Consider the following 14,197-nt stretch of genomic DNA (forward strand, 5'->3'; position numbering starts at 1 on the left):
GATCACAATCTGAGAATAGGCTACGATAGAATTATCTCAGATGATAAAACTGATAGCGCACAAAAATTCACTTCTCCTTGGCGAACGGTAGACATCTTTAATATTTCATTGTTTACATTTGAAGGAGAACAGGGTGCCCAAAAATATCTAGTGATCGATCCCCAAATTACTCTAGCGCTAGAACTTAAAGATAAAAAACATTTTGAAAGTCTAATTCCCGAATTATTTTATTACAAAACTAATATTGATAACTTAATGGTATGGTTCACAAATTCTATAAAACCATATTTCCCACTCTTAAACGCTAAAGAAAAAGATGACATGTTACCACTAGAAATTTTCTATTCCTACCAACAATATAATAAATTAATTGTCCCCGAAACTCGCTGTTTACAGAACCATTTTCTGTCTAAAAGCAGTATTCAGACTCATCGTAAAAAACTAGTTAGGGCGCTCGGTGAGCTGGATTTAGTAATACAGTGCGATAGTCTTAAAATCAATGTTTCTTTGGGAGAAAATTTACCCTGTTTTGTGGATCATTTCTCGGTTTCAATCAATAATAAGACTATGGGAATATCACCATTTTCACGCAGATTGGTTAACACCACCCATTTAACCCCGACTAAATGTTCCGAAAATCCAATTTTCTTACATTTGTACCAAGGAAAATTCCTTGGGAATCAAGGGCAGGGTATGCAAATACTAAATGTAAACCAATATCTTATGGATAAACCGATTAGCCTATTTCTATATCATTCTTGGCAAAGCCTAGAAAAAACTAATTTCTCAGAAAGTGCCGAGGAATTATACCTCAGCCAACTTGCCGCAGACTCCAATAATTTTGAAGTAAAAATAACTGACTCCTGGTTTATTCAAACGTATCATAAGGTGGTTGATTTTCTATCCAGTACTTGGTATCATATAGTGCTTGTAGTAGCAGCCATCCTTACAGGAATAGGGTCGTTATTATGCGTCGCTTTTATCATTTACATATTAGCCTGCACCAAAATTCACGCGTACAAAGAAGGAGGTACGAGTGAAACACACGAATTGCGGGATTTTACAAATAATGGGGAAAACTAATCCCCAAAAAAGGACGACCTGTATCAAACATATATACCTATAAGATTGTCGTCCCTAAAGGTCGTCTTTGTAAAAATATTTCCTTATTCGGTATAAGGAATTAATGACCCTTAATTTTAAGTTTATTATTTTTGTTTTAGGATATCCCAGGCGGAATTTTTCAAGGGGTTTTCACCACTCCCATGGGGCCGGTCACTCTTCATACCGTCGAGAATATGAAGAGGCACCCTTTTACAATGAAGAGGACTATTATTATGACAGCAATCATGGCTATCCCCAGGGCGGCCCTGAGGAAGCCTACTACGAACCTGATGAGAACAGGTATCAGCCGCGTGTAAAACCGCCGCGCAACCCTGAAAACCTCAGTGAACTTCAATGTGTCTCACGATCGATCCACGTTTACCGCACCGCGAGAAAAGATGTTCCAAAGGAACTCCTTGACTTGCAAGAAAAATTGCGGCAGGCTAAAAACTTAGAGGCCAACGAATATTCCGATAAAGCCAGGCCTAGGGCCAGGCCTCTAATGGAACAAAATAGGGGAGGGGAACCGCAAAAAAATCGGGTGGAATCGCCACCAAAACGTAGTGCCTCACCTGAATTGGAGGTAGTCGCCGTAAAATCTGCCCCAAAAGCGGTAGAAAAACGTCCGCCAACACCAACAGGCAGCGGCGGCCCAGTAGCCAAGAAGGCTAAGGTGGAAATTCAACCGCCTCCATTACCCCCTAAAAAGAAAGAGACATTAGCAGAAAGCAAAATTGAGCCTAAGGCTTTTTGGGTGACTGCTGAGGAATGGAAAAAAGTCCTATCCTCCACTGTAAAAGAAGCAATGGAGGAAGCTCTTCTCCCCTTCCAGAGAAGTCTGGAATCTAAAATTGCTAGCAATGCTTCATTTGTTGAGAAAGCATATATACAACATGGCAAGCGCCTTATTGAAATTTCCGCAGAATTACTGCGGAACCGCAAAACTTTGCGCGAAAAAATTCGCACTGTCTCTGAGGACTCGACCGTTGAGTTAAAATCACGAATGACCACGGTCATTGAGGCCACTAGTCGACTGTTGGACCAAAACTCTGACAGGGTAATTAAATATATTAATACTCGTTGTAATATAATGAATGTACCTGGGCAGAATGTGGCGACCATAGAGGCATCTCTTCCCGCTGGGGACGTACCCCGGCCAGATGATGATGGAGTTGAGCTGATTTCTCATTATGGCGGTTCTGAGTGCTCTGATGAGTACAGGCCCACCGATAGAGAAGGCAATCCAGAGGTCCTGGATCCTGCAGAGGAAAACAGTGACACAGAGCTCGATGCTCAAATCAGTGAGCTCTTTCCATCTGGAATTGATCTACCTGTTAATCCGCAGGCTGGCGCTGCCTCTGAAGATCCAGTAGCCACGGCTCCCTGTGAGGGCATGTTGGCCCTCCAGAATGCTGTTGCTCCAGAGCCTCCAGCAGCTCCAGAAGATCCTACTTCCTCAGAACCCAATCCTGTTGATATCGTAGAGAGGGCTATGGCCGCAATCGAAGAACCTGCGAGTACAACATCAACCCGCAGAAGCAGGCGTGCAGGTCAACTGTGAGGGAATATTTCATATTCCCTCAGAGGGGGCAAGTGTGGTATTCACCATCCAAGTTTATGTATCCCCATCCCTGTTCACATTCCTATACTTCTCTGGCTGAGTCAGACCTCCACTTGTAACCGCCACTATACTCCATCCTGCTGTGTTGAGAGCTAGTTGATTGTTGCAGGCCAAAGAGTGAATACGCTTCCTCCCGTCTGCATTCGGTTAGATACAAGCCTATAAGTCTAGGCTGGCGGTATCTATATTTCCCACGTGTTTAAGTACGTCGTTTCTTACCTAACTAAGAAACAGGACGTCCAAGCCTTTAATTGATATCATATTAAATATATCCTATAATAATAATCCCATTAATCTGCCTATTCTAACCAGTTTTAATTACTTAATAAATGTTGTATTTTTTAGAAATACCTTGTTATATTATTGATATTTAATTGTATCGGAGCTACTCTATACTCGTATTCCAGTCTGTCTGTACATCCCCTCATACGTCATTGCTATGCTTTCTAAATCGTACCTAACTACTAAAGGAATCACCATGCAAAATTTGAAATCGATAGGACAATTCTAACATGCATAAATTAACGAAAAAAGCTATCCGTTACGGACCCTAATTATAGAAAAGCTTCGCTTTTAAAAATCAATCAGATGAAACTAAGTCTTGTAGAACATGTTCAAATTAATTTTCACCTGTTTTGTAATGTGTGTATCATACTGTGGTCCCCTAAATTATAGAGACATTGATTAGATAGTTAGAAAAGCTGAACAGATGAACTAAAAAGTATGTTAAAAAGAAGATGCTCAAGTTTAAGAAGATATCTCAAAACCAATTTAAGTTAGCAGCCACTAAAGGTATATTTTCTTTTAGGAAATCAAATCATTTTTATATCGTGAGAGAAGTCTGTACATTGTACAGTAATATTCAGACTCCTATCTTTGTAAGCACCTTATGAGACAGCGCAAAAAGGCATCAAAAAATGACGTCATACGATAAAATAACCAATGAGAGGCGAGTATATATTTTACCATTGGTCAATTACAATGTACACTGGCCTCTCATTGGACAACTTTATTGTATGACGTCATTTTTTGGTGCCATTTTGCGCTGTCTCGCACCTTAAAGACAAAGCTTTGCTTAAAAAAGTAAATATATACTAATTAGTAATTACTGAAATACTTTACCTCATTGGCTGATACATTGGGGCTCCGATACCCACCTAATGTTTATATTACTTCAACTTTAGACAAAAACATCAAAATTATTTCATGAAGCAATAAATTATAATACTAGCAGCTTTAATGTTTGGGCTTGTGTTCGAAGGGAGAGGGAAAGGGGAGAAAAATAGCCTTAAACCACCAGAAGTCTTAATTTAGGAACAAAAATAAAGCCAGCAAGAGAAATACGTAAACCTTACTTCTTCATATTATAGAATACTAAGTTAATACTTCAGTGTTGTTTTTGAAACAAGGATGACAACATCCATAAAAGCAAAACACTGAAAAGGTAGTAAAAACGGACATTAACACTTGTATAGTGTCAGAACTGAATAATCAGAATAAAAATGTATAAGAGTTAAAGAAAAATTGTAAGTAAATTTGTTGAAAAACTGCTTGATACAGGATAATGTTTATGGACATGCTTACATTTTTAGGACTTAATTATAGAGTTGCTTCGCTTATAACATTATACTTTGTTGTCCCTGGAATCAATATACCAAAATTCATATCAATCGGGTAATTAGATCACATAAAAATTTGTTGTTAAAAAAGTAAAAAAATCAACATGTTTAAAATGGACGTACGGACATTTTGGTAATGATTATAGAGTTGTTACGCTTTCTAAATTGTACCTAACTACTAAAGGAATCACCATGCAAAGTTTGAAATCGATAGGACAATTCTAACATGCTTCAAATAACAAAAAAAAGCTATCCGTTACGGGCGGACGTACGGACGGACGGACCGACCCTAATTATAGAAAAGCTTCGCTTTTAAAAAGGTTTTATTATGGGTACGTAAAAGTAATATATTTCCTCATTGATAGTTCTGGGTCCTGGTAGCAAAACACTTGCAGATCTGTAAGGCTGAAAATAATAAAATGTTAATGCCTTCGTTAGGGGAATCCCTTTGACCAGGGAAGGGGGGGGGGGGGCAATGGGATTTTTATTACACTAGTTCCAAAGTTTTATAATAATGATTTCTTATTTGTTGTCTCAACAGCTTTATGGACTTATAGTAAATTTTTATTGGATGGTTCATTAAGTTTAGTTTCAACCGCTAATTTTAATCTACAGAAGGTGTAGTTTTGTGAATAATTATTGGGGATATACATTAATTTTAACAGCCATTGTCTTATTCCTGTAGATCCCTGGCTGTAAGTTTAATAATGATAAAAAATGAATAGGTTTTTTCCATCGGATGATTTATATACATAGGTTTTTTCGGAGAGGGGGGTTGGTAGTTCCAAGATAGAAAAGTACCCCAATACCTAAATTCACAGAACTTATTAAGACATCATTCTACTATGTATTACAGATAAATCAATTTTTATTGCATCGTATATTTAGTATTATATCGAAACATAATAGAAATTTTAAGTAAACACCAGAAAACTAAAGAGTTGCTTCGTTATCACACATTGTATAATCGCACCTGTTCCTTAGTCTCATGAAGGTTAGGATTGACATACTTTCTGTCGATTTCCCCCGTGTCATGGATTGTTTTGGGGTTAGGCAACACCAGAGGCAACGTCCTGTAGGGCTAGGATAAAGTATTATTGGTGACTCAAAAATATTCCCAGAAAATTTATAAAAAAAAAAACACCTTATAACATAAACTATTTAAAAAAACAAAACAATTTTTTAACTATTAATTAACAAGAAACATTTGTTTTCGATTATTTAAAAACTTTAAAAACTTTACTACGTTGAAGTGCCAACAAAGTTAAAAAGTTAAAACTTATTTTTTTAATTAAAAACCTGATTTTCGATAGGAACAGTATTGTAGGCATCTCTACCTCTAGTTTTTATAAACAGAATAACCATAAAGCATTTTAAAATAAATTTCTCATAGGATGTTTTAATCTCCAACAAACACTTTTACTTTTTAAAAACTTATCTAATCTTACAGCTTTGAGATATCCTTATAATTTTTATGTTAACCTATGTGTTTGCATGTACAAAAATGTTAAGGATAAGTTGTATTTTAAACATTCAAGCATCTATGGCCGTATACCGTATATCTTTTTTATTAGATAAAATTTCAAACATCTGAAGTATCATGTTAGAGTGTTGGGTTTCTTATTGTGTATTTCTGTTCCTAGGGCTAGCTGGTTGATTATCCAATATTATTGGACAATACATTGGTTGTCCTCCACTGCCATTGGCTGATTTTAGACTGGCAAGTTTCTGATTGGTTGTCAACAATCCCGGGTTCTGGACCGGTTTAGCTTGGGGTAATGGCCTCGCATAGTATGGAACCTATGTATTATATTTAGTTTTGAAAGTGGCTTTAGAAAAGAAAAATTCTAAATAAACAAAAGTATTTAATAAATATTGTTTTCTGTAAAAGTAAAGTTTTCCGTCCATGAATAGTAAAGCTTTTTTTTAGTATTTGCATCATAATAAAAATGATAATAAAGGGTCCTAGGACAAATGCAGGAATCCCAATCGTCGGAGTGGACACTTAACCTAACCTAACCTTTTTTGGACCATCTTATTATTTTTTAAGTGCCTAACCCCTTCGGGGGGGCTTATTTGTACATTCATATCTTAACCTAACCTAATCTGTATAGAAATACTTAATTACATTAATATTTTAACACTCCTACATTTGTCTACTCCGACGTTTAGGACTCCTGCGTTTGTTCTGGTACCTTATAAAGTAATTCAACATTAGGATAAGCTTTTATGAAATTTCTAAAATTTAGCACAGTAAAGATAAAATTTAGAAACAAAGAACCAGAGATTTATATGAGTTTTAACAACATATTTATTAATGTTATCTTCCTTTATGGTTCAATGGTTTTAAAAGGATGGTTGTGAAAAACAAGGTCAAATATTTTAGGTAGAAATATTTTATTAAAAGAAGGATATCTGTTTCCTATTTTCCGCCAGTAGTCTAATGTCTAATGCTAGTTTTACCAGGTGAAAAGTCAGCTTCAGATATTTAATTTAAAAGAAGTTTAAGGTTTATTTGTAGCTATACAGGAACGCTTTTGTAGTCGAGTATTTAATATTTCAACATTTATTGTGTGTTCAATGTTTTGTTATGTTTTGACTTATCTACCGCTGACCTTTCCCTGTCTAGATAGGTACAGTGTGTCTTTTTTTATAAAAAAAAGTATTAGCTAATTCAACCTCCTTTCCCCTGTCAGAAATTAATCGTTAATATCTTATTTTCTTTATTGGTTTGGAGAGTTTTATATCAGAAAATATTTAACGGTTTTCATAAAAACATTCAAAATTCCCCAATCCAATGAAGAAAATAATATAATAATGATTGATTTCTGATAGAGATAAGTGGATTAAAATTACCAATAGTTTTTATTTAATAAAACAAGACACACTGTATTATGTATGACCTGTGATGGCTGTTGTTTCAAGTGTAAGATGTTAGCTGTTGGGTCGCTGTCTATAAGCGATTTCAAATGGGTGGTTAGCACATTTTTAGCCTAAAGTATATCATCAATAATATTAAAAATTTTAGTAAAAACAAGGTTGTACACATATTTTGTCTGATGGGTGAAATCAGTGTTGCGGAGCCGGGAACCGTGGAGCCGCCATATTTTGCTGGAGCCTGAGCCGGAGCCGTAATGTTCGTTAAAAAACGGCTCCGGCTCCGGACTAGATAAACAAAAAGATATTTTATAAATTATAATTTGGTAACTCTATTTTGTCATGTGCAAATGCCCCTTTTATCAAAAATTAAACTTTTAAAACCTTCAAAAGTCAAAAATAGACGTGGGGAAAAAATATTTGTCGATTTTTTCTTGATTTTAGGTCGGAGCCGGAGCCGCACCAAAATCAAACGGCTCCGCAACGCTGGGGGAAATGAAAGTGAAAAGTGCAAAATTGTTCCTTCCCCCCCCCCCCCCCCCCAACAATAACCCTGAGTAAATGGTCCTGGTATGAATCCTACTTTCCCCCAATTACATTTAAACAAAAACTGCAATTTTACAGTAAACAGTGATTCTAAATCTATAATCTTTTTCTATATCTACACAAATCACTAGATATAAAAAGCTTCGTTTTCAGGTTATAAAATATTTAAAATAATCAGTGTATGATTCTATCAAATGTTTTGTTAAAGTCTACGTATATCAATATTAATAGCACCATATTATGGACACCTATTCATGAATATTAAAAACTTTAGAAAATGTATTTATATTAACTATTCGTAAAAAAGGTGTCTATAATACGATAATATAAATGATTTTTTAGAATGGGTCAGCCAGAACCGGTTCTAATCCCGCAGATATATATCTGTTTGGAAGACATAATTACCTGGGCTTGTTCGCTTTCCCCATTCATGTTCATTCCTAAATATATCGTTATGTTAAATTAACAGAATGTCTGTAGGTCTTTCTGTGTGTATGTAGCTATGTATCTAACAAACCTCTAAACCGATATGGTTATCCTTTACAGTGAAGCTTCTCATAGGTCCGTGAAAGTTATGTAAAAATTTTAGGGGAAGTTTACCATCTCCCTCCCAAAAGTATAAATTACCCTCACACAAATTAAATTTTTAAATCTTTTCTTCTTAAAAATAGAATTAAAAGTTGAGGGTCGACTCTCCCCTCCTTCCCCCAAGTGTACGTCTAACAGACAATTTTAAAAAGCAAAGCTTTTCTACAGTTTCGATCGATTAGTCCATCCATTACGCGTCGGTAACCGATATTTCTAATTGTTATTTAAGCATTGTTTAATTGTCAAGTTTTTCGTTATTATTAGTTTAGCGGTGGCTTTTAGAGCTTAAAAATTAATTTATACATATTTCTACTATTAAACTTAGAAAGTTAGCTCCCCTAGTTCACATGTCCTCACCCCTCACATAGACATTTCAATGTTTAGGTTACTTACCCACCAGGTATTTTAATTAATATTGATTGTAATTTAAACCTCTAGGAAGCTAGGATACATCAGATATATGTATGTATATGATTATACATATGTAGACAAGGATGACAACATCCATAAGTAGCGAAGCACAAAAAATCGTAGATACATACAAGTAGATTTAAAAAGTATTTGTTAAATTCAAGAATAGATTATTGGAGAAAATAAACATAAAAATTATTTTATTTTGTATCATCAATGAAAAACAGTCAAAGTAAATTACATACTGGATGCTCAGAACAATGGGAAAATAATATTTCCTCCATAGTATTACGGACTAATGTACAGACTGACGGACGGACAGACATCGCTTCTCAACGCTACTTAAAACGAAAAGAAAGAATGCTGATTACAAGGACATTTTTTATCAATTGGTGGGGAGAAAAGCTCCTATAAAATGTAACTTCTCGGATGTCCTGGGAAGCTTCATAACTATTTTGGGGGATGGAACCACCGCCCTCCTTAAAATAAATCGCCCCTAAAAACATAAACCACCAATAAATTATAGTTTTTCGTTTTAAAACTAAAATCAAATATAGGGCGGGTCAAATTTCTCCATTCCCCACCCAACAAAAGTACCTCTATAGGCCTCTAGGGGCGTAGCATCTAATAGAAACAAACTATATGAAATAAGTCTATATGATTAAATGTGGTTAAGCTGAAGCTTGTTTGTTAAGAGAATTATGAGGCTACCATTATTATAATGAGAAACCATATTTCATATCAAACATTCATACAAACATGTAAACTAAATTGAATATGTGAACTTTAAGTAGCGCAGCTAATATATGTATTCAAAACGTCAATGTTGCAGACAAACTTATAAATTGTTTTGAATATGTACATCTATTCATTTGATTCTTAGAACAGTGATTCCAAAAACTATTTATCATAATGTTTTAATCGAAGCATCTCTCTATCATTGGAATGCGTTTATTCATAATTATTGTCCAAGAAAACAAATATTTTGTATATTAAATGCGTCTGACCGTCTGTTATGTGCTAAGCTTTACTTTTATGGATGTTGTCCTCCTTGCTTTTCTATATATGCTTTGCTACTTTTGATTGGGCATACAGCTTGTTCCTTACAAACAGCTGTTTCCCTCAATGTGCCTAAACGAGAACAGTCGCCCCCCCCCTTCTCCCAACTTATTTTTAAAAATGTAAATAAGAGGGATTTGTTTTTGTCAGGTTATGTAAGGTTAAATTAGGGTACAGGGTACCCCGCAGGGTTAAGGCACTGCTGGTACAGGCTCTGCAAGGTTAAAACCCCACCTTCACTTTTTACATTTTTTTTCAAAACCAAGGGGTTTATCTGTACTCCCTAGGCACTTAGAGGGAAATGACCCTATGCATGTGCAGCAGGATACCTGACTGAGAAGGAGCAGGACCTAATCTGGAAATATCAAGGGTTGCACTCGTACCCGAGGATCTAAAATTAAAACACATTAAATAAGGTCAATCATATAAATTTTTAGTTTTTTAAAGACTATTACTTACTTTATTTTACACTAGCGGCTACGCCCCTAGAGGCCTCTAGGGGCACTTGAGGAGGGGAGAGTCGAATTTATTATTTTAGATTTTAAAAGAAAAAGTAAAAAATAAACTTTTTTTTTGGGGGGGGGGTAATTTTTTCTAGGGGCGATTTCTCTTGGGAGGGTGGTGATACCCTCCCCAAAAATAGTTATAAACCTTCCCGGAACCTATTAGGAGCTACCCTATTAAGGAGAACCAGATCGGTTCAGCGGTTAGCGAGATCCTTCGGTACAAACACACAGACACGCAAACATACAGACATCCTGTTACTTTAGTATAAGGATTTTTTATCATTTACGTTAAATTACAGCTTTTATGTTTGAAAAATGTTAAGTTTACTCTTTTTCCATTATAAATATTTCTGTCGTTTTAAATATTTTATAAACTTGTCTTTTTCTCATCAAGAACCTTTTATTTTAATGTAAATTTTGAAACAAAAAAAAATATATTTTATTCAAATTTGTGAAGCAAAACGTCATCTAAATCTTTCTTTGTCAGAATTTTAAGAATTTAGTTTGCCATCATAGAATAGACAAGGACACAAATCCTCTGAAATAAAGTCAGAGAAAAAAGTTGTTGTCCGAAGGAATATATGGGGAGGTAAATAACCTGACCTACGTCTCTCATAAGACAATATGATAACACCTTTTGTTGTTTGTATTACACCCCCTCAATTTTTTTGGTTTGAATTTATGTCAAAATTAAATGTTTAAAGAGCTGTGAATTTATTTGACTAATTTCTGTAAAACTTAAAAATTTCTGAATGTTTTTTATGAGAAAATTTTTGAACGCAATAGTTATCAGAAATTTCTTCGTTTTTCATAACTATAAGTGGAATAAATTTACTTTTAAAAAAGTTCTCATAAAAAAAAACACTGTATATAATTTTATTGCTCAAAATTTTATTTTTCAGAATAATGCTCCCTTTTCTTGGAACTATAATTTTAAATTCTGAGGGAAATTAGAAAAACATTCCAGGTATTATTTTTTGCATACTAGAGTTTTATCATTTATATTACTTGTCTAGATCTTTTTTAAAGTAACATGATGTCTCTCTGTCTTTGTGTCAATATGTGGTAGCAAAGAATATCGTAATTCCTTTATATTGTCTTTAAAAAGTAAAAACAGAATGATAATATTTTCATTGTTAACACTTTAAAACTTTATACTTATATTTAATAAATACTTAATATTTAGTACTTGCGGATACGCCTCTAGAGGCATCTAGATTGGAAGGGTGTTAGGGTCTACCATCCCTATCTCTCAAATATAAAGACAGAAAATTTGGGGGATATTTTTTTCTTACTACAGTGTGTTCCCTTAGATAAACTTTTCCAGGACCTATAATCAGTTACACTGTAAATGAGAATCATACTGTTACTTTTATATAACGATGGTAATCTTCATAGACGTCCAAGGGGGGGGGGGTAATGGGGCGATTACCCCCCATTTAAGATTTACCCCTACCCTGGGGGTGCCGTAGGCACGGCCAACTATTTAGGAGGGGGTATTTACCCCCCCAAATAATTTTTGGGGGGTAAATACCCCCCCAAATAATTTTTGGGGGGTAAATACCCCCCCAAAAATAAAAAATCTCTAATAAAAAAAATTTTTGCGCGCTTCGCGCGCATTTTTAATACTATATATTTAATAAAATTAAAATCACCCCCCCAAAAATTTTACCCCGGGGGTAAATTTTTTGAGGAGGGTAAACTAAATTTACCCCTGCCAACAGATTTCAGAGGCGGTAATTACCCCCCCCCCAGGCAAATTTTACCCCAAAAATAAAAAGCTTGGACGCCCCTGGTAATCTTACTTACTTGAAAATATTTTGAGCTTCTGCGTGTGTTAAATCTTTTGTTGGCTGATCATTGATTCCTATATTCAATAACATTTCTATCATTATGATATAATCAATCGAAGTAACCCTATATCATTTGAATATATTTATACGGAATTTCGTCCGAACATTTATATTAAATGCGTAGTTTTATTTATCAATAATCATTGTCTGACCACTTGATATGTTAAGCTTTGCTTTTATTGAAGTGTCATCCTTGTTAGTAGCGAAGCTACTCTATAATTCGAAATGTCCGTCCGTCCGTCCGTCTGTCCGTCCGTCTGTCCGTCCGTCTGTCCGTCCGTCTGTCCGTGTAAGACAGAATAGGGGAAACGTGATTTTCTCGGCTCCTATTAAAGATAGACAGCTGAAATTTTTTGACAACATTCCCTTTATAAAGGAGCACAATTAACTATAAAACATCTAGGGCGGTTGGACCGCTTTTTAGCAGGTTTTAGGCTATTTTTGTATTTTACACATTTTTCTCCATATCTTCAGTGTTTATGGTCCGAATTTCAAAATTTTTTCAGTTATTGAAATCAAAATTAAATTTCCTCTCGTTTACAGAAAACAACCATGACGGCCACACTGCCATTTTGCAGGTTTTAGGTTATTTTTGTATTTTTCACATTTCCACCATATCTTCAGTGTTTATGATCCAATTTTCAAAATTTTTTCAGTTATAGATATAAGAATTAAATTTCCCGTCGTTTACAGAAAACATCCATGACGGCCAGACTGCCTTTTTGCAGGTTTTAGGCTATTTTTGTATTTTTCACATTATCTTCAGTGTTTATGGTCCGATTTTCAAAATTTTTTCAGTTATAGATATCAAAATTAAATTTCCCGTCGTTTAAAGAAAACAACCATGGCGGTCAGACTCCCTTTTATCAGGTTTTTGGCTATTTTTATATGTTTTACATATTTCCCCATATATTTGGTATTTTTGGTCCAATATTCAAACTTTTTTGGGATAAATCCACTTTAAATCTACTTTTACGTATTTCCATCCACGATTTTTTGTGCTTCGCTACTTATGGATGTTGTCATCCTTGTTATTTATGTGCTTTGGTGTTTGTAATGTTATAAACCTTATTTTACTTATGTCTAACTACAATAGGAAATTATGGGGGGATAAGGGTTTGAAGCATAAGCGTGCGCAATCAAGAACTCTAAGGGGCGATTCGTTGTATTTTTAAAATGGCTTTTTATAGGCTAATTTAGGTTATGTTAGGTTAAATTGGGTTAGGTACTTGCCCCGCAGGGTTAGAGCAGGGGCTAGAAAAAGGAAAAAATCTACTGTGAAAAATACAAAGAATCGCCCCTTAAGGTGCGTTGCCAGGAAAGGGACTATACCCGAACTCTGTGGACGTTACTGGTTAAAAACATTCATTTTAATAGTTCAGCTACTCTATAACCAGTATCTTTACGACTTTCCGTGGATATTGATAGAAATGATCAAGCCTAAGATTTGATCCCCAACTTGTAGAACCCCCTCGCTGCCAGTACCAACAAATACCTGAAATTTAAGATTTTTTTGTTAAACATTAAAATCATATCTTATATGATGACAGACAATTAGTGGACCGAGAAAGTATGCAAGTTTAAAAAGTAGATAACATAGGCAAATAACTAGTAAAAAACTGTTTCTAAAAGTTTGATTATTTCTATAAGAATCTCTTTGTTTTATACATTTTAGTATACATATATAATCTTTGTAAAACTTCATATGTACAAAATATCTACTGTACAAAATTAAATCCTGAATTAACCCCATCAACACCTAATTTGTAACATAGTTGTGAATAGTGTGCCCATTTTTATAAATGTGTGTCTCTAAAATGCCATAATTTATGATAGTTCAATTTCTAAAACTGGACTAATATTCAGTTATTCCATAACACAAAAACTTTAGTTTAGTTTATTATGTAATATTAGTTATTGATTTTAAGATGTTTCAAAAATACCGTTCTTTTTACTTAAAATTCTTTTCTTTTTTATCCGCGGACAACCGTAAATAAAACCATACTAGACAAA

General features: G+C 34.7%; 1 protein-coding gene and 1 long non-coding RNA gene across 2 annotated transcripts in view; both read right to left on the reverse strand.

Moving 5' to 3' along the window:
* LOC145324405 (uncharacterized) overlaps positions 1 to 12,223 on the reverse strand; it is a 39,002-nt gene extending 26,779 nt beyond the window's left edge. Inside the window, exons 1-10 of the mRNA XM_080166996.1 lie at positions 12,141 to 12,223; positions 10,155 to 10,216; positions 8,173 to 8,207; positions 7,248 to 7,337; positions 5,984 to 6,144; positions 5,644 to 5,683; positions 5,318 to 5,425; positions 4,698 to 4,749; positions 3,848 to 3,881; positions 3,356 to 3,389 (exon numbers count right to left, since the gene is read on the reverse strand). Of these exons, the coding sequence (XP_080023122.1) occupies positions 3,356 to 3,389; positions 3,848 to 3,881; positions 4,698 to 4,749; positions 5,318 to 5,425; positions 5,644 to 5,683; positions 5,984 to 6,144; positions 7,248 to 7,337; positions 8,173 to 8,207; positions 10,155 to 10,216; positions 12,141 to 12,223 (699 nt within the window). The remainder of the gene's footprint in view (positions 1 to 3,355; positions 3,390 to 3,847; positions 3,882 to 4,697; positions 4,750 to 5,317; positions 5,426 to 5,643; positions 5,684 to 5,983; positions 6,145 to 7,247; positions 7,338 to 8,172; positions 8,208 to 10,154; positions 10,217 to 12,140) is intronic.
* Positions 12,224 to 13,586: 1,363 nt separating this feature from the next.
* Positions 13,587 to 14,197, reverse strand: part of LOC145324913 (uncharacterized) — a 63,664-nt gene continuing 63,053 nt past the window's right edge. Inside the window, exon 3 of the long non-coding RNA XR_013881348.1 lies at positions 13,587 to 13,679. This is a non-coding gene — a long non-coding RNA (uncharacterized LOC145324913). The remainder of the gene's footprint in view (positions 13,680 to 14,197) is intronic.

This window comes from Acartia tonsa, chromosome 7 (assembly GCF_053477335.1).
Source record: "Acartia tonsa isolate MP-2025a chromosome 7, ASM5347733v1, whole genome shotgun sequence".
Lineage (NCBI taxonomy): Eukaryota > Metazoa > Arthropoda > Copepoda > Calanoida > Acartiidae > Acartia > Acartia tonsa.